Here is a 21,506-nt window from a genome sequence, read left to right as displayed (position 1 = left end):
AGGTCTCCGCTGCCCCCAGGCTCCTAGGGCTGACTGAAAGGAAAGAACACTGTGCATGTTTTTTAAAAAAAGTTTGAGCTAAGTAAATCCTTGGCCAGGTTCCTTACTTATTTAAGGAATGTTTATTTGGTAAGTAAAAAAAGATGTGGTTTCAGGAAATTAGGGTAGTAGAGCCAAACAATTATTTAATGTAAGAAGTTTTTGCTTTAAAGCTATCACACAGGTTATGTCACTTATTTTTTAGAAAGTGGAAAGAATGTGTATATATGTGCAATTTCCCTGAGCTCTTAGGCTTTAGATTTCCAGATTACCTAACAAATGCATTTTACTGTCCTAACATGTCTATAAAATCATATGTTGTATACATGTGTGTATTTTATGCCTGAACACAGAATAGTAGAGCCTGATGGATGGGACTATCTATGGTTGACTTACTGCTTTAGTCAATTTGAGGTAAGGCGGAGGAGAGGCCATTTGTGCATGTGACATTTGATACACAGTGATTCCACTCCTTAGTAAGTATGGTCCACTCCACATTCAGTTAGAGGAGGACAAGGGGATATAAAGATTAGGATAAGAGAGCATTTAGCCAAGTCCAGGGGGTAAGCTTTGGATATGAGAAAGGAAAGTTGAAATGTTTGAGATTAAGATGATAACTAATTTTTAAATATGTATCAGAACCTATAAAATGACACCAGGAATACTGATTTTTTAAAGAATTATTATTTATTAATGTGGAGATTTTCTTTTTTTTGAGACGGAGTTTCGCTCTTGTTACTCAGGCTGGAGTGCAATGGTGCGATCTCCGCTCACCGCAACCTCCGCCTCTCGGGTTCAAGCAATTCTCCTGCCTCAGCCTCCTGAGTAGCTGGGACTACAGGCATGCGCCAATATGCCTGGCTAAATTTTTTTTTTTTTTTTGTATTCTTAGTAGAGACGGGGTTTCACCATGTTGACCAGGATGGTCTCGATCTTTTGACCTCGTGAACCACCCGCCTCGGCCTCCCAAAGTAAGTGCTGGGATTACAGGCGTGAGCCACCACGCCCGGCCTAATGTGGAGATTTTAAACAACTTACTCCAATGGTGCTGCCATCATTGCCCAAAGAAAACAACTTGGGCAGATACTGAAATTATCTAATAAATAATAGGGACACATTTTTATCCTCTGTCCTTTTGTGTTTTGGAGCCACAGCTGATGAGTGAGTTATGTGGATAGTATTGTTTAACTCTTCCCAGAAAAGCAACCATAAAATAAGTAGGGTGTACATGTGCTTGCACTTAGTTCTGAAGGCAGTTTTAAAGAATTTGTTATTTATTTTGAACTGTGGTAATAAATGTGAAGAAACCACCAAGATGATTTTGAAGGACAGTGATCCTTTTAATAAGTTCTGTGTATCACTTCTTTAGATTTTAATACACCATGTTTAACAGAGAAATATTTGATTACCAGTATCTTTATCTCATAGACTTTAGGATATATTTCAACTCCTTCCTTTTTTCTTACAGATGAGGAAATATAGTACCAGACGACAGTCATGTAACTTGGGCAAGGTAGAGGATGGTTATTCAGTGCCATGTGTTTTATTTTGGTTTCTGGTTGGCTGTTTTGCTGGACAGTGTAAGGCAGATGAGGGGGCCAAGGCATTCAGTTTTCAGGGTCACTAGCTTCAGAATTAGTTTTATTCTGCCTCTATACTCTCAAACTTGGAGGACCCTGGGGAATTATTTATACTGTTGCCTTTTTCAGTTACCATTTCTTATTTCCTGGGATTTTACCCTTTAAAGCTTAGTTTACATTATTCATGATTTAAAAACAACATTTACTTTGTGCTCATTTGTTTTAAAATTCTGTTACACTAACAAACATTTACTCTGGTGTTTTATTAAACTTTTATTTATTAAATAATACATGTCCTCATGCACATAAGTAAAAAAAAAAAAACTGAATTTTAGCTGTCACTAGAGGTGCACAAGTGCCTTGGCTAGTACTGGTAAATGGAGAAAATCCACAGGGCAACATGGAAAGCAGCCTTGGTTGGGATGATCCCCCACTGTGCTCGTTATTAGAAGAGCTGCTGGTGACTGCAGATTTTTAGGACTTCTTTCTCAAGCTCCACTTTATAAAGCCTCTAAGGCCTACTAACAAAAACAATCCAGTTTTTAACCTCAGTCTAATTGTCTATGATATAATCCAAAAGTGGTTAAATGGTAACAGTGTTAAGACTCTGGCTGCAGATGACATTAAAGCAGTTTGTAAAACCACATTTTCTCTAGTTTATTCTCACAAGCAAAACCCCTTTATAACTTGAAGTCAGACAAACCTGTATCATCATCGGAGCTTCACCTTTTACAAAGCTTCCTAACCATGGACAGATTACAGTTGTCCCTCTGTCCATGGGTTCTACATCTATGGATTCAGATTCAACCCACTGTGGATTGCAAATATTGGGGACATGGCGGTGGCGAAAGAGGATCTGTTCTGAACAGGTACAGACTTTTATATTGTCATTCCCTAAACAATTTACTACACAGCATTTACATTTTATTAGGAATTATAAGTAATCTAGAGATGATTTAAAGTATAGGGGAGGATGTGTGTAGATTATATGCAAATACTATACCATTTTATATCAGGGACTTGAGCATCTATGGATTTTGGTTTGGTGGAAAATCCAGGATCCAATCCCCCATGGATACCAACAGATGACTCTACTTATCTTGGGCTCACATGTCATCTGTAAAGCATGACTAATTTGAAAGGTTTCAAAATATGAGCATTGGAAAATACATAGTGCATGTGGCTTCATACATACTCTTTCTCCATATTTTTACTTTTTTAGGTCAGTGTTGCGCTATAGGGATGGGAATGTGTCATGGATGGAGCGAAAGGAGAAAATGCTGGTTGGCTCTTTTGCTGTGGGGAATTCATTACAAGGTACAAGAGGAGTGCTGTCTTCGACCTAACAGACAAATCGGCTTATGCTATGCTCTCAAGCTTGAAATAATCTGAACAATGTGTCCACAGGTGCTAGCTTTAGGATAGCGACATCTATGTTAAGAGGAATGGCTGAAAGGAATGGCTGAAAGCAGAAACAATGGCAAGTTGAATGGAAAAACACAAGGTTTGAAGTTACCTGTAACTTGGGTAGAGAAGAGACATGTCATCCAGGAGCTGGGTACCCTGACCTATGCTTTAATGCCTATACACATATGGAAGAATGTAATTTTACACAGAGGAATCACTGAAACTATTGATCGGGTATGAGTAAATTTCACAAGGACAAGAAACCAGTCTCTTCTTTTAAACTTCATTCAAGATAAGCAAATATCAGGCTAATAGGACTAAAGTGAAGTTCAGGACTGACATTTGACAAGCAATTTTAGATTTGATCTCTCTGGGCCATAAAGACAATCCATGATGAAATTCATGTTCATGCAGTGGGTTTCAAAACTGCCAATGTTAAACAGCTTCCACTTCATCCAGAATAAATATCATTTGCTTGGACAAGTAGTAAAAAGATTAGTAGAGCTTCAAATGCCAAAGATCCTGAGTTGGTGACACACAGAGTCTCACTCAGGGGTTGATCATTTTTTCTTGTAGGGTTTGTAAAAGAGGTAAAGGTGGAACTGTTGTAAGCAGCTCACAGGTGATACCTACTAAGGTTTAGACAGTGGAGCAAACTCAGGAAGAGTCATGCAGTCGGTTTCAGGCAATCAACCTTGTACAACCTTCTCACTACAAACTAGTAGGCAAAAGACAGTCTCATAGAAAGTGAACTAAGTACAGGAATAGACATTCCATAAAGTTACACAAATGACCAATAAACTTGTGATAAAATGGTTAACTTCATTTGTCAGATAAGTGCAACTGAAGTAGCATAAGATTGTTTTTCACACTGCACTCAACTGGCAAAAATGTAAGCTTGTCTGCAGTTGGTGGGGAAGGTATCAAAAATTTTAAATGCAGCTTACGCTTTGACCCAGACATTTCCCTTTCAGGAATTTATCCTATAAAATACTTGTAAGATGCACAAAGATGCTGTGTATTACAATTTCTTCAATACATTGTTTGTAACCACAGAACAATGTGAGGAGGAGTGACTTGTGTCCATAATGAAAAAAATGTTTAAATAAATGGTGGTATATCTAGTTACATGGTATTTTGTAGCCAAAATATGCTGGACATTGAAAAAGGACTGATGATACACAGTGTAAAAAAGATGCAGAAAAAAGTTGTAGAAAGATATGCACAAACTTACCAGCTGTTGAACCTGGGGAGGAAGTACACTTGCCCTTTCACTTTCTGCTCTGTGTGTTTCTCTATAGTTGTCCCTTGGTATCACTGCAGGGTTGGTTCCAGGACCCCCACAAATACCAAAATCCACAGATGCTTAAGTCCCTTGTATAAAACGGCATAGTATTTGCATATAACCTGTGCACATCCTCCCATATACTATAAACCATATCTACATTACTTTTGATACCCAATACAATGAGTACACATCACTTCATTCACGTTCATGCAACGTAGTACTCGGCACACGGCAAATTCATTTTGTCTTTCAGAACTTCGTGGGAATTTTTCACCTTGAATATTTTCTATCTTGGTTGACTCCACCAATGCAGCACCTATGGATATGGAGGGTTGACTATAATTTGTTTAGTCTGTTTGTAAATCAGCTTAAAAATAGGATTTAAAAAATTACATTCCCATGTATATGTAAGCTTAGGAACCTCTTTAAAACCACTCTACCAGGATCACCTGCTTCTTCCCTTGAGATTGTGAATTCCTCAGTTGCAATCCTGGGTACCAAGTTATACCTGCACAGGAGTTTCGTCAAAGATTGTAGTTCAAAGATGGAAAACTAAAGGCATTTTTCTATAGTTTACTCAGTTGAGTACGACTGGTTTTCCACATCCAATAGTGAGAACACTCTTAAGAAAATATGTGTTCATGCAACTTTTTTTGAGAAGGGGTGGTGGTGTTCCTTAGAGGATAATTTACAGGAATAGTTAGCAGTGGAGATATCAAAACCCATAATTGTTTCTTCCTCCTACACATGAAATAAGGTAAATGAGCTGTTAGGACTAGGCCCCCGTAATAGAGAAGGGTGATTTAAAGCACTTACCCAGAGGAGGCACACGGTCTTTTTAAAGCTAAAATAGAATTGTGTGTTCAAAGAGTATTTCAAGGCCCGCCCTCCAGTCTGTTGGAAGGGCAAAGGCCCTTATTATCAGAGCCTTGGTGTCTCAGTACAGTCTTGCTTTCAGCTGAGTGTGGTCTACTGGAAACCCACAAACACTGAAAGAGTCCTGTCCTTCAGACAAAACAGACTAGACAGTACAATTATCTAATCACTTCCAAAGTAACAGCAGATAAACCTCCGATTATATTCTGGTAAAGACACATTGGGCTTCAAAGTTATTTGGAATGGATTTGAGAGTTCTAAGCACCCACCTAGATAACTTACTTAAAAGTAGCCTGGATTGTGACAATTTACATTCCTAACAACCCTGGCAAATAGCCAACATCTATTCAAATAATGCAGGCTCCAAAAGTGCCTAGATACTTGCTAATAAAAAAACAAGACACAAAGGGAAATTACCTCTTTAACCTCAGAGAGTAGTCCCCAGTATTTAGTGGTAGTAAAACTGACTTGTACAACATCCTGGGAAGCAGTCTTTATGCACCTTCTGGAGACATCAAAAGCAGAAACTGCAAGGACATTGCTAGAAGTCTACCTACTTAATATATTTTTAAAGCCCAGCATAATGAAAATCAAAAAGCTAATTTGGAGAGAAATACTTAACAAAAGGTTAATATACTCTAGATACATAAATCAAAAGGAAAAAGATGCACTTTTCGGCCTGGTGGATCATCTGTTTTTTTTACTGCTAAGCATCCTCTTCTTTATTAACAGAAGCCTTCCTAGTGGTGAACTCAATCTATGTCTGGTGAAAACATCTTCCCCCACATCTACCAAGATGGGCATTTGAACTGGGTCTAGAGTACTAGTCACATAACCCATGCACTGCAAATGGCAGCTTGACGTAAGGGAAAAATACTCTATCATGCAATAAAAAATAAACACAAACCAGGGACACCATTTCCCACCTATCAAGTTTGGTGATTTTTCCCCCTCCCCTTTTTCAGACATAATACCCAGGTTAGGTAAAGGATTAGGAAAATAGATACTCTGAAAACATGTGATAAACTTTTCTGTGGGTAATCTGACAATAACAAGAGTCTGTAAAATGTATTCTTCCTATTTTTTAACTCTCAAAGAAGTAATCATCTTTTTAGCAAGGATCATCAATGCATGCTGTAATAAAATATCACTTGAGTGAAAGGTTGTGGAACAGGGACAAGCTCATATTTATAAAGGAGAGTTCTGGTGATCGTATCTTAACCAAAGACTCAAATTTATTATCACACAGTAAAAACCATTTTAATTACCTCCTGATGCAATCCAAGTATGAAGCACACAGCATCACCTGTGAAGGATTCCTGCCCAAAATAATCAGACCTCTAGAATGAACTTCCAGTTTATAGAAAATATAAAAGAGGAACAAATTAATGAACATTTGGGGGAAACAGACAAATCGAGGATGGGGGACATTACATTAAAAAGGGAGGGGGTCTGGGTGTGGTGGCTCATACCTGTAATCCCAGCATTGTGGGAGGCCTAGGCAGGGTAGATCACTTCAGCCCAGGAGTTCAAGACCAACCTGGGCAACATGGTGAAATTGTCTCTATAAAAATCACAAATATTAGCTGGGCGTGATGACATGTGCCTGTAGTCCCCACTACTCAGGAGGCTGAGGTGGGAGGATTGATGAGTGCTAGAGTGAGCTGTGATTGTGTCACTGCACTCCAGCCTGGGTGACAGCCTGTCTCAAAAAAAAGTTTGGGGTAGGTGAAAGAAGGATTGTTCTCAAGACTAAAGAGATATAACCACTAAAGTAATGCATGAAGCAGTTGAAGCCATGTTCAAAAAAAGCTGTAAGTTTGAAGGCAACTGCAGAAATCTGAATATGGACTGAACATTAAGCATTCAGAAATGTCTTTAGATGCTGTAATGGTATTGTGACTACATTGGAAAGTGTCCTGACAGATGCATGCTGAAACTTTGAGGGGTGAAATATGTCTTCAACTCACTGTTCAGCATAAGTGTACACACTTACACATTTACATAAAAGTATGGTAAAATGTTAATTGTTGAATCTAGGTGGTATATATAGTATATATAGTAAACATAGTATTTCTTCTGTTTTTCAGGACATGTTTATTTCCCCCCCCCCAAAAAAATGAATGTTTTCACCATACAATCCACTTCTTAGAATTTATTCCAAATAAATATCCCAAATTCAAATATTTAAATTTCCCGAAGTATTTTGTTCCGGGGATGGTCATAGAAACATTCTTTATAATATCCTCAGATTAGAAACAATCTCAGTGTTTAACAAAGGAAGTTGGTTAAATTGGCACAACCATACCTGGACTGCTTTGGAGACAAAGTCTCGCTTTGTCACCCAGCTGGAGTGCAGCGGCCCCATCTTGGCTTACTGCAACCTCTGCCTCCTGGGTTCAAGTGATTCTCCTGCCTCTGCCTCCCGAGTAGCTGGGACTACAGGTGCATGCCACCACACCTGGGGTTTCAGAGTATTAGCCAGAATAGTCTTGATCTCCTGACCTCATGATCCTCCTGCCTCGGCCTCCCGAAGTGCTCGGATTACAGGCGTGAGCCACCACACCCGGCTGATATTTTTAAGTTATACAAGATATGACATGGAAAGTTTCTGTGAAAAAGGTTAACACCCAGAAGAAACTTGATGACTAAGACCCATTTTTCAAGCCCTAGTTCAAATTAGATTATTTTCCCTGTAGTTTTTCTCAATCAGATCTAAAACACTCCCTTTCCCCACACTTGCTATTGCATGCCTTGTACGACAGTTATTGTTGACTTTTCAACTTTAAATTTATAGGGGTTGGGTCCATGTTTGTTCACTAGGACTAGTACAAGTGGAGACTGACAAAAAATTTAAAAAGAAGAGGTAGGCAATGAGTGTTCCAGCTGGAGGGTCAGCAGTTGGGATATGGCAGTGCAGTAAGGGGAGGTAATGAAATAGCCACTGGTTTCTTAGTGATTACGTTATGCAAGACACCATGCTAAGCACTCTCAATACATCATCTGATGTGATCCTTGCAGTCTTACTGGGTGGATACCATTATCAACAGTTCTAAAAGAGAAATGCAGAGAGGTTAGATAATTTGACCAAAAGTCACATAATTAGCAAACCAGAGAATCAGTTTCAAACACAAGGAAGTCAGGTTTCAGCACCTAGGTCCTTTCCAATTTCATGAAATCACTGAGTATTTTTTCTTTAACGGTGGCAAAGGGTGAAAAGGCCAGATAACCTTTAGATTCCTTTCAATATCAACCTTCTACAAACCTGCCTACCCAGCAAATTTGGAAATAGGCAAATTTGGTCACTGCTACGTGCTCCAGTTGATGTTAGGATAAGAAGCCATACAGGTGATGTTAGGCCAGTTTGTATCTGATTATGATCTTAAGAGATAAACTGAACAGAAGGATAAGCTGCCTTCCGAACACAGTTCTTTCTCCATTTCAGCAATAAATATTGTGAATAAAGGCATACTGTTAAGGTGAAACTCCTTGGCTATAGATAACAGTAATAAGAATTACTGTATTCAGGTAAAGGGAAAGCATGGATTCAACCACAATGATTTCTCGAAATTTTTATTTTATTTTTTTACAGCTTGATCCTCTTATGAAAAGGAAAGAATTTAAAGATGAATTACATTTTTGTTTAAACAGCAATTAATCCTCATTACAGAGAACAAAAGATCTGTGGCACATTGTCTTTGGAAAGATCTTTTGCATATTTTTCTTCTAAAAAAACTATAATTCTCTCACAGATCACATATTCTCTTTTAAATGACTATACAAGGCAGCTAAATTTTATTCACAAAGCCCCAAGTTGCAGTTCCATTGCTGAAGTAGGTAAAATACATGGAGTTCCCCTTAATTTGTGTTGCACATCTTCCCACTGAGAGCATCACTGCTTCCCTACTCTATGTACAAAATCATTGTGTTGACGATAGCTGGCACATTATTCCACAGTAATTAAAGAAAAACTCATTATTTTAAAGATAGACCAGTGATTTTCATTTATCAACTGGACAATTTACTCCTTTTTAAAACAGTTCTAATAATACCAAGATTTGACTTTCCTCCAAAGTTATAAGAAAGCAAAAAATATATAATATAATATAATATATAATGGTAATAAATAAAAAAAAGGCAACCCTGCTCAGGTATCATCCAAAACATGATCACATTCAGAAAAAAAAAAAATTAAAACAAGATTTGGGACACATGCGTACATACACACACACACACCCCAACATGAACAGTGTATACTTGATATTTGAGGGGGGATGTGCAGTAATTTTAACAATACATGTTGATGGCCTGAACAAAAGGTGAAGTTAATACTGCCTGTGTTAAGCATTGCTTAAACACTGACTTTTAAGCAAAGCAAGTTGTCTTCCTTAGGTCAGCCACTGCCTGGTCCGACCAGTGCAGCTTGGCCAGCCTCACTAAGTGGTCTTATTCCCTTGTCCTCCCCAGGCTGATATAATTAATATATGGGCTCACAGGAGCTGTAGGATTTCCCTCCTGCCCTCTTAGGTGGCAGAGTATAGGCACTTCTCTACCCAGCACAGTGCCTGCTGATCTCTGACGCTCAATGGAACAGAATATAGTGTGATTTTCCCCGACAAAAAGAAATTTATAGCCACCTAAAGAAAGGCAATAGTTGGTACTTGTCAACTCACCATAAATAAGAACTAAAGAACATGGTCAGTGCTCACAATTCATGAAGAGATATACACTCTAAGTCAGCGAGAAACCAACACAACTGGATTGCATATTTGAGGTTCACATGGTGGCGATACCACTTGCAATGTTTGGAGGAAAACCCCCAACACTATGCCATTCTGCCATTACACCTCCTTCCAGCACAATGACACAAAATACCTTACATCCATTAATTCTAAGTGAGACCCAAAACAAAAGAGGCAACCAGCTCAAGAACAGGAGGAGAAAAAAAGGTACTGCCATAATGAATCCTAGCATCCCTCCATGGCTGCAATGTGTAACTCTCACTTTTCAGTGAGAAAAATCCATACTCTTGTGTTTCTAAAGGAAGCACAAAATATTCTTGCAAGATTTAAATACTGCTAGTCAGTGGCAATGAGTGTAAATAGATGAAATGGCAAAGTTTTAGAAGTTTTCTTGTAGTGTTTGGAAAAAATCTGTGGTAGGAAACAAGCAGATTTTTTAAAAGTACATTAAAAAAAAAAAAAAAAAAGCCCAGCCTCAAGCCTTATTTAATCTACCTTAAGATGCACAAATACAACTCAAACTTCATAAAGCAGAGGAGTAAAAGGTGCAGGAGCCATGTAACATCCCTTGAAGCCATGGCAAGAAACTAACAGCAGTATTTCAAAACCAGATCCAGTCAAAGGCACAATTCTATCAGCTGCTGCTTCTGTTTAAGTGTATGTGTCCCTTTGTATATCAGAGATAACAGTTTTGTTAATTGTGGAGGACACAGTGGTTTTCTTTTTGCTTCTAAAAATTATTGAAGAGGAATCATAATAAAACAGTAAGCTCCTGATGCTAGTAACATTAACGTGTAAGGTACCAAATAAGGCAAGTTTTCAGCCAGAAAGGGGTAGGGGGCTTTAGCTTTCTAAATATCCTGAGATCTGATATTAAAGGATACAGGACAAGGGAAATAAGTGTGGTCCAATTTGCCTAGGGGAAATAGCTATACGTGTTGGTCCAAATAGATATGTAATATAAAGGTCCTTTTGTTACAAAATATCAGATGCTTTTCCCATTCAGTATTGTGATCAAATCATAATATCGGACAAATTCTCCTCCTAATGTGATTCTATTTCTGATAAATGCTTGCTAGACCCTCCCACTCCTCACCACTGCTACTAGGCGGCCAATGTTTTCACAATCCAAACCCAGTATAATTTGGTAAATTTTAGTAAAGTGTTTTTCCATTATTTAGCAGGGCTCTTAAGTTCAGTAATTCACAGAAAGGACAGAAACATTCAACACTTAAAAAAATAAAACAGTGTTCTTCCATTTTCTACTAAAGACACATACAAACATACACTCACACTCACTCACACACACACACACACACACCCCTGTAGTGCCAAAGGCAAGATTTACACTCTGTTTTCACTCCTTAAGATGCTTTGCATTTGTCTTACTGTGAAGTGTGTACTATTATTGTTATAAGAACTTCGCATATTCAAAGGCTTAGTTTTATAATCTAGCCCTTTCAAATGATCTACCTCAGTACAGATTCTGCCTTTGGGAATCGTAAGCATGCAGTGAAAAAGTGCAAATGATTTTTAAAATCCTTTAGACTTCTACATAATTGTAACAGGAAAAAGACCCTATGAACATTAAGGATTCATCAGCCACTACCTTTCACATACTCTATTAAAAAGGTTACCATTAGTTATTCTCTTTTAGGTACAATGCAATGAGGATCAGAAATATCCAATGACCAAAGTAGTACAAATTGATCTATGCACATTTGTTACTTTTTCAAGGGACAAATAAAATCTTTATATCAAGTTCAGAAAAAAAAAAAAAAATCCACAAAGCGTAAGGCCACTGAAAAAGCAATCTGTTTTAGAGCTGGCTGAGAAATCTACTTGGAAATGTCTTCAGTCGAGGGAGCACTGTGGCTTGCCAACAGAACACGCACATGCTCTGGCACACTCTGCATACTAGATAGAACCTGCCATAAAGAACACAACCCTTCACAACTGACAGGTGGCTTGTCCTAGGGAATGATGGGGCAAAAGGGGAGGGCATGGCTAAGGGATTAAGGAAAAAAGAAACATGTTAAATAACATCTTCAACATCAAAATAAAGCCTGATTCTGGTGCCTTGTCCCTTACATATAAGAGATGGACACACAATGCTACAAACACACAAAACCTACCAGGAAATTACTGTTCATTTAACACAGGTTTTTTAAACTAGTAGTTTAAAAAGGATCGGGGCTTTGCTTTAGAACATGAATAAATGAAACCGGTCATCAGGAATCATACATCAAGGTCTTATGCTCAGATATTGCTACAGCTGTCATTCTCTGGCTTTCACCTAAACATGAGGCACCAGACCCCTGACTTAGTGATAACTAAAGAACAGTCTGGAGAAGAAACTGAAGGAACAGCCTCACACAGACCACTCATACTGTGAGATAAGCATTGCTCCCGTCCCTCGAAACAAATATCCCTTTGTATATTTACAAACTACCAAGAGAGTTCCTGCATTCATCATAGGAATCTTAGAGGTCTTCATTATAAATAAAGATGGTTCTCCCTCCTCCACCAATATGAAAATGGGAAACATGCCTGGTAGGAAACATGTAGGGGGCAGAATGGGGCAAAGGTGGAGAAAAGCTAGTTACAGAGATGACACTCCTCAATTGTAATACATGTGCGAATTCTACCTCTAAAAGGGATAAAAAAGAATTGGCTTTTAAAAACACTGCACTCAAAATAATGTTTCCAATGATAACCTTCAAAGTTTGAATGAAAAAGGAAGTCTGTGCTTATGGGCACATGGGATTTCTGACTATTTTAGGTCATTCGAAATGGACTTGGTTTAATGTATACACTATGGCAATAACTTGCGAAGGGCCACAGTTCCTCCTCAACCAAATCAAATCTAGCTGAGAACACTCTGGAGTGAAGGCATGTGGTGACGATTTTTTCAAAAGTCTAATTAACCACCCCAAAATCTCTACATCTTCTTAGGCAGTTAACTTCCCCTAGACAGTCAAGGACTCTGAAAGTCTAGTTTTGCTATAAATATAAAATAATTTGTAGCAGAAAAATATAGCCTCTCTAAGAAGATTTCATTTTTCTTGTTCACTGATGAAACTCTGAGTTGGTTGGACAACATGAGTACCACATAACTGTAGACCACAGATCAGCACCTCAAATTCCAGCTCTACTTAAAACTTTATGGTCAGGTATAAATGTTGGTTCCCTTCTTCCCCAAGGTAGGAAATTCAATAGAGTCAACAGTGACTGCCCTGTTAGAGTCCCTTTTGCTGAAGCAGGGGTGGGAAACGGCAGCGCCACGTCCTCCCATGCAGACCACGAGGCAGCACCCCACGTGCTGTGGCTCCTCCTCGCCGCTCTGATGTGGGCTGACTTTCAGCACAGAAACAGAGAAGTCGGAGCTGGGGTGAACGTGCAGCACTCTAGGCAATGGGGGGATGTGGGGCGGCGGGAGCGGGGGTTGCCTTCAATTTTATAAATTACAATACTTGGTATTATCAAGCCACTGTTCATTGCCAGAAAGGGGCACAGTGGAGTCCTTCACATCTTATGGTTGTCAGATGGCCATTCGAAGTTATTGAACAAACATTTCTCCCAAAACTTAAAAGAAAAAGAAATCATCCACAAAACCCTCCACCAAAAGTCATTGTTAAAAAAAATTTTCCTTCTGGGAATGGACTAGTGTGGCTACTGAGATGATGTGAATTCGCTTTCAGAGTTGAAACTGCTTCTCCTCATTTCATTTGCAACTTGGATCCTACTGGTTTAAAAAAAAACAAACAGAAATGTTTCTAGACCATTCATACACCCATTTAAGCTACATTGCACTTCTGTCCTTTAGTTAGGAAGGGCAAGATCATCCCTGGAGCCAGCCTCCTCATCTCTGCTTCTGCATAACCATATGTCCAACCAATGATCACACAGTTGTTGAGAGTTTAAGTGGACAAATGTCCTGGCCATCTCATGGTGCTTCTGTTTTAGAGTTTGGTGTCCTGATGAGACAAATGTCTGGACTGTTTCTGAGGCTTCCAATGTGCAAAAATAGTTCCCAAGGCATTGAATCAACCTGGGGCTCCGTTAAGGTGTTTTGGTTAATTCTTGTAGCTGCTGAAAACCCTGTCGTGTATAGCGCACCAGGTCCACCAAACTGCTGTTGAGGGCCAAGGTGCACATATTTGTGCTGAGCTGAGCAAAGAATTCTGCAAAAATAAAACAAAAACCAAGTAAACACACAAGCACACACAAAAATTAAAATGGAAACAAAAATTTAAGGTTCCAGAAGGTACGTCCCCACAATATTCTGCACTTTATCACAGCAAAAAAATCAGTCTACTGTAATCGCTTGCTAATTCTCCACTAGACTACAAACCAGGTTTGCTTTAGAGCTCAATCCATAATTCTTAGCACAATGGCTGGCACTTGGAAAACACCAAATTTATACCTTGCCTCACAGGATGCATTAACAACAACAACAAAAAAAATGTTAAAAGCATTATTAGCTTGATAAGACAGGTAAGGCCCTAAGAGGCTTTGGGAAGTAAGTGGTTACAGCCAGCTGGCTCCAACTCTCCTAAACCTTTCATTTCTCCAAAGGTCTTCTTCCCCAAACAGCCCTCAAGAATGTTTACTATGCTGTATGTCTCATACTGTAGCTACTATCTTTCTTAAGACATACTGAAAACAAATAATAATCTCAGCATTTGGGTTATGCTACTTCATATCTCAATGTGCTGAGCCTAGGAACAGCCAGTGACTCCTCTTCTTCATTTGCCTTGCCTTTCAGCTAAGCATTTCAGTTCAGGCTGAAATAATGACAGCAGAATTTCAGAAGAAGCAAGGTGCTACAGCCACTTCTATTTTGGTTTTGCTAAGAACTAGCCACAGAAATTCAGCTTCATGCCACAAAGCTCAAGGAATAATTGCAACTAGGTTATGAGGTAGAATGGAGAAAATATGATTAAAGTAAAACAGCTACATATTTCCTTCTCTCCAAGGAACTGAACTTAAAATATAAGCCCATGTTATTTCCTCCCAATCCCCATACCCCAGTAACTACCACCACAAAGCCATTGATTTACCTTTATTCTTCCTTGTGAGGGCTTCCGCCTGTTCCCAAAGGTCAAAGGCGGTAAGGACATGGGACGTGATGGTGACGTAGGAAGATGTCATATTCTGGATGGTGACTGGGGTGCTGATGGTGGCAGCCATCCCACCACTGCTCCCCACACTGCCAGCACTCGACTGGGACCCTACGGAGCTGGCAGGAGAAGGCATTGGGGAAAGAGGGGATGGTGTGCCTGTGCTTCTGGGAGGTGGAAGAGAAGAGATAACTGGTCAGTCACTAGTAGACCCCGGATCACAGATTTACGTGTCTGGAACTACAGTTCAAGACATAAAGTTTCACTACACACCTGCAAAAGTGATAACCACTGCTAAAGTCACTCCTACAAGGTCAACAAGACACCCTGCTGGGCTGATCTGTATTCCAAATATGCTTTCCCATGCCATTTGCATAGTCTACATCCTCTGCCTGGAATCTCCTGGCAAGACAATACCATACGTATGTGACGTATGCATATGTGTGTACGTACGTGTGTGCACGCACCTGTACTTCATCCTTTCATCCACTCAGTAAACACTAATGAGCACCTGCTCTGCACCATGCATTCTTTAAGACACTGTGGATACCCTGAGTACACCAGCACTTGAACATCTCTCTTTTCTTGCATGTATCTACTGTTTATTCCTTTTCCTGAACCACAGCAAAAATTATGTCTTATTCATCTTTGCATTACTAGCACTTAGCACTATTGGTGCTAAAAGTAGGCTCCTGATAAATACTTGCTGAACCAGTGAATGAACTAATATAAGTATCATGCATCAGAAGACTCGATCTCTTCTTTACTCCATTCTTGGCTGAATATCTGGACCTGCAAGTTAACATGTGACTCAATGTGGATTAAATGGAAAGATGGCTCAGCAGCAACAGCCTCATGATGTTACACCTGCCCTTTGGGCTGCACAGACTTAGCAAGGAGTAGAGTGAAAGCTCCATGAGGGCAACAGTTCTTTCTGCTGTATCCCCAGAACCTAAAACAAGGCTTGGTATAAACAAGGTGCTCAGTATATACTGGATGGACAAATGACTGAAGGAGTTATCTAAAAAAAATGTGACTGACAACCTATTAGCTTAGAATAACATCTCAGATGCAGCAGCCATGAAAATCTTCAGAGGTAATAAGAAGTTGCTTCTTAATCAGGACTTTCTTTTTTAAGAGAGGCCATATGGGAGTCTCTTCTTTTGAATGTGCTAGAAATAGGGCAGTCGTGTAAGTGATATTCTTAAAATAGCAAAGCTTATCAGAACTAGGAACTTCACAAGGAGTATGACCAAATTAAAAAATACTAGGCAAGGACTACAGAGAAGAAAATTCCAACTTCATTTTAAAAACACTTGCACAGGATTCTTTTTTTTCTAATAACTTACAACATACATAAACAATTTTAGTTCACAAAGTGGGGAAAATAATTTTGCAAAAGATAATCATTTTCACTATTAGTGTCACTGGTGTGGATCCTGGAGAAGATGAAAGGCATATGGCTCTGAAGTTTCTTGTTTACTGAAATGCCAAGAAGCTATGCCATACATATAGAAAGAGAAAGAACTCTGGCTCTAGTTCTGGTTCTCTTGCCTCTGCCTCTTGTTTTGTGTTCTGAGGTTTATCTAAAGATCCTCCTCAAAGCTCGGCCGGTCACAGTGGTTCATGCCTGTGGCATCCCAGCAATTTAGGAGGCTGAGGCAGGTGGATCACTTGAGGTCAGGAGTTCGAGACCAGCCTGGCCAACATGGTGAAACCTTGTCTCTACTAAAAATACAAAAATTAGCTGGACATGGTGGCACATGCCTGTAATCCTAGATACTCAGGAAGCTGAGGCAGGAGAATCAGTTGAACCCGGGAGGTGGAGGTTGCAATGAGCCAAGACGGCAGCACTGCACTCCAGCCTGGGCGACAAAACAAGACTCTCTCAAAAGAAAAAAAAAATCCTCAAAGCTCAAAAAATTTCAATTCTATATTCTTTGCAATTACCTTTTTATCTTTTCCATTCAGCAAAAACTTTGATTTATAACTGTTTCTCAAAAAGGCAGAAATACGCTAATAATTTAAGTTTAGGAGCAATCAGCACACAGATGAAGCCAATGGTTTTTGAAAAGGCAAAGTCACATATATAAGCATATGTGTTGAAAAAGCAAGAATAAAGAAATGACTATTTTGGAAATTATTTATATTAGACTTAGAGTTACCTTGCAATGCATGGAGAAGGTGCCTGGGCGACTTTGGAAGAACTCTCGAAGTGTTTATTAAGAGTACGAGAATACTTTATTGCTATGTCTTTTTTACAACGAAACATCGCCATATTCAAAATGGACTGGCAACGCATGCTATGAACAAAAGCAGAAGTAAAATATTACCCTGTGCACATGACTATCATACCACAGAAAAGCAGCCATCTAACTTTTTATAGCCTAAGGAACACACTGGTTTTTCCTCACCGATGTGTTAGTATGTAAAAAATCTTACTGCTTTGTTCATACTATCCCAAAAGTAAATGCTGGCGGAAAACACAAGCATATAATTTATATCACAGGACCAAAGCATTTGCCAAGCCGTCAGACAAACAGCAGCAGACACCATTTTGTAATAATTAACTCTCAGTGGGGAATTAACCCTTTGACCAAAGTACTGACTTGCTTTTTATAATTTTCACATTAAGAAAACAAATTTCGAAGTCTTTTTCTAACATCAACAGATGCAAAAACAAATTTGGTACTATTTAGACAAAGGAAAATACATACCATAAAACAGCAAATATTTTCTCTTGTGTTGGCGCTGTGACATCTGAGAAGGATTTTAATGACATTATGCATCTATAGGAAAATAAGTGCATCAGGTTTTAAACAAAGGCAGACACATCACAACTTATTGTGCTTGTTTCCATTTTATACTGACTTTTCCTGAAGATGTAAAGAGATGAGAGCATCACAAGAAAAACATGTTTAAAAAACCAAGATTTTAGAGCAACTATCCAGGCCATTGAGAAAATGAGGGAGGAAATGTCTCTTCTGTGGCTTGTCTACCTCTTGAAACCAAGTGAGGCTGTGTCCTTACTGAGTCCCTGTTGAAATGTAGGTAAGTAAACAAAGTAGTGGCTTCAACTGAGAGGCGAGGTCATCTGATAAGAAAGCTCAACTGGAAAAACCAACCTCTCTCTGAAAGCTCTGGCACTTCTTGGTTAACATAGCAAAACGATGTAGTTGGACCCAGTTACTCTGTGCTAGCACTTCATCTAGAACACAATTTTAGTTTAGAACAAGTAACTTTTTTAAGGCTTGGACCAGTAACTTTTTAAAGGCTCCCCTTTATTGAGCCATCTTCACACTAAGGTTCAAATGGATTAAAACAATAAAGGTGAGGAAAGAAAAGTACTCAAGAGGGGCCGGGCGTGGTGGCTCACACCTGTAATCCCAGCACTTTGGGAGGTCAATGCGGGAGGATCACAAGGTCAACAGATAGAGACCACACTGGGCAACATGGTGAAACCCTGTCTCTATTAAAAATACAAAAATCAGCCGGGCGTGGTGGCAGGCACCTGTAATCCCAGCTACTCAGGAGGCCGAGGCAGGGGAACTGCTTGAACTCAGGAGGCCGAGGTTGCAGTGAGCCGAGATCGTGCCATTTCACTCCAGCCTGGGAAGCAGAGTGAGAGTCTTGTCTCAAAAAAAAAAAAAAAAAAAAAGTACTTAAGAGGAAAGCACAATGACTTGGCACTTACTTAATGAGGTCTACAGTTTCTGAGTAGACAGAGTAAGCTGACTTGGATGCCTGGCTTTCAGACTCCATGGCAATTCCACACTCAATCAAGGACAAGACGGCTTCCAGGTACTTAAAAGCCTTTCCAACCTTGTCCGTCTGCAGGAGAAGAACGTGGTCATTGTTAGGCTGAAGACAAACCTTTATTTAGTTTCTCACCCACATTCTTTAGTGTGACTTTCCTCCACTGTCTTAGTTTAATTATGGCTGAGGAGAAGTGTGAGGATGAATGAACTAAAAATGATAACCAAAGCCTGTCAGCTGTGACCTGCTGAAAACTCTTTTAGCAAAAATTCATTAGGAAAACAAAAACAATCCCATATTAAGACCATGCTCTCAAAGCCTTATGAAAGCACATATCCAAACTAAGGCAGTTAGTACATAGTCTCCTTGTTATCAGTGTCCAATTACTCATTCTATAACTTTCTTGAGAAACAAATTATTCTTCACATCTAGAGTAATGCATACACATATTTCTTTGTGTGTGAAGTTTATTAAAAAGTAGAAAACACTCATCATGGTTTATAAGCATCTTAGATATAACAGCTAACAATAATTGTTTTACGCATTTTACAGCCCAACAGATTAATCTCCTTTGACATCACCTCCTTTGACCACAGCACAAAGCTATCCCCCCAGGCCAACAGGGCTCACATTTCAGAGTCCCTTAGAGGGAATGTAGAAATATGAACAAAATCAGATACTGGTGGTCACCCTATACCTGAATACACACTTTGTCACACAGTACCCTTCTAAGTGGCATAAGGCAAATGCAGCTGGTGAGTGTGATGCAACTTTCTCTCTACACATGGCGTATGTACCGCACACTGAGAGCAACTGATTATTGCTTTAATTTCTGCTTTGTATTTGATATGTTCAAAAAGAAAGAATGAAAATAGGGGCTGGGCATGGTGGCTCACGCCTGTAATCCTCCAGCACTTTGGGAGGCCGAGGCGGGTGGATCACTTGAGGCCAGGAGTTTGAGACCGGCCTGGCCAACACAGCAAAACTCCTTTTTTACTGAAAATACAAAAATTAGCCAGGCGTGGTGACAGGCCTGTAATCCCAGCTACTTGGGAGGCTGAGGCAGGAGAATTGCTTGAACATGGGAGGCGGAGGTTACAGTGAGCCGAGATCGTGCCACTGCACTCCAGCCTGGGTGACAGAGCGAGACTCTGTCTTAAAAAAAAAAAAAAAGAAAAGAAAATAGTAAAGATAGAAGTGGAATATAAGGAGCTGGAGACACACTGGCAATGAGAAGGGTATGGGCCGCTATGCTACCGAGACATGCTGTTGCACTCCCCACAGGGGGCGGAAATGCTTCTCCCAGTGAGGGGACAGCAGAATTACTTCAGGGCATACTGTTCTCATATTTTACCAGTAGCAGAACCAACTAGGCTGCTATACACATGTGTACATGTATATTTCAGAAGATTCAATTCTAAAATATTTTATTTTTAAAAAGTAACTTAAGACCAGGCAGGGTGGCTCACACTTGTAATCCCAGCACTTTGGGAGGCTGAGGCAGGTGGACCATGAGGTCTGGAGTTCAAGACCAGCCTGACCAACATGGTGAAACCCCGTCTCTATTAAAAATACAAAAATTAGCGGGGCATGGTGGCGAGCGCCTGTAGTCCCAGCTACTCAGGAGGCTGAGGCAGAAGAATCGCTTGAACCCAGGAGGTGGAGGTTGCAGTGAGCTGAGATTGGGCCCTGCACTCCAGCCTGGGCAACAGAGCGAGACTCTGTTCTAAAAATAAATAAAATAGGCTGGGCATAGTGGCTCACACCTGTAATCCAAGCACTTTGTGGAGGCCAAGGCGGGCAGATCACCTGAGGTCGGGAGTTCAAGATCAGCTTGACCAACCAACATGGTGAAACCACGTCTTTAAAACATAATAATAATAAAAAAATTTTAAAAAATCTAAATAAGAAGTAACTTAATTAAAAATACTTTTTCCAGGGAACCCAGACTCAGATGAGTGACAGAACAAAAATCAAATGAGTATTCCCTAATTAATCAGCAGTATTTGGCATGACTGGTTTGCTTCACTGATGGGAACTGAATTCTCCAAATACACTTATTCAACACCATCTCTTTCATGGGATTTCCAAAATTAATATTGGCCTTAGGCTAGAAATAAACTAAACTACAGTATCACACAGCAATTCGTCAATATCCATTTCCTTGAGATAAGTGTATCCTAAAGCTAATAATGTCCATATTTCTGTGACTCCATGTATCTCCTGAAACACTGTTAAAGTAGTTTCCCTACTCATCAGTTGAAGATAATGTGGAGAAGTAACATACCCCTTTCTACTCAGCTGGGTACATAACTACCTGGAATGCACATCTTTCAGACATTATATAATTAAGGGAGAATATTATTGAGTGGGTAGCCATAGGGGCTTATTGTCCAAATTGGCATACTTTAAAAGTGAAACAGGATATAATTATTTATCAAACTGGGATGAAACAGGCATAAACCAGGACTATCCTGGCATTCTGGGATGTACAGTCACCTTAGGTAAGGAGAAAGAAGATATGCATATGAATAAATTAAAAACAAAGTTCCCCAGAGTATGAATATTACTCCCTTGAATAATGAGGAATCTAGTACTCAAAGTATCCAATGTCAAAATAAGTTTCAAATAACTGGCTGACAGTGCTAAAAATATGTACTCTTTCCAAAACTCCAAAGATTCATACAGTTCCAGT

The 21,506-nt window shown here is 39.5% G+C and overlaps 1 protein-coding gene across 11 annotated transcripts in view; it reads right to left on the bottom strand.

Moving 5' to 3' along the window:
- Positions 1 to 7,325: 7,325 nt before the first annotated feature.
- Positions 7,326 to 21,506, bottom strand: part of AFF1 (ALF transcription elongation factor 1) — a 201,481-nt gene continuing 187,300 nt past the window's right edge. For 8 of the 11 annotated variants that reach the window (XM_012437714.2, XM_012437709.2, XM_012437712.2 and 5 more), the window contains 5 exons: positions 18,750 to 18,886; positions 17,773 to 17,844; positions 17,221 to 17,358; positions 14,996 to 15,222; positions 7,326 to 14,116 (listed from right to left, as the gene is read on the bottom strand). In XM_012437714.2, the coding sequence (XP_012293137.1) occupies positions 13,995 to 14,116; positions 14,996 to 15,222; positions 17,221 to 17,358; positions 17,773 to 17,844; positions 18,750 to 18,886 (696 nt within the window). In that variant the 3' untranslated portion in view covers positions 7,326 to 13,994. The remainder of the gene's footprint in view (positions 14,117 to 14,995; positions 15,223 to 17,220; positions 17,359 to 17,772; positions 17,845 to 18,749; positions 18,887 to 21,506) is intronic. The other 3 variants (XM_012437711.2, XM_012437715.2, XM_064368993.1) reach the window with 1 other exon arrangement.

The sequence above is a fragment of the Aotus nancymaae genome, unplaced genomic scaffold (assembly GCF_030222135.1).
Source record: "Aotus nancymaae isolate 86718 unplaced genomic scaffold, 86718_ANA_hifiasm-v0.15.2.pri h1tg000006l, whole genome shotgun sequence".
Lineage (NCBI taxonomy): Eukaryota > Metazoa > Chordata > Mammalia > Primates > Aotidae > Aotus > Aotus nancymaae.
The sequence above is the reverse complement of the archived record's forward strand: the minus strand, read 5'-3'. Positions and strand labels throughout refer to the sequence as shown.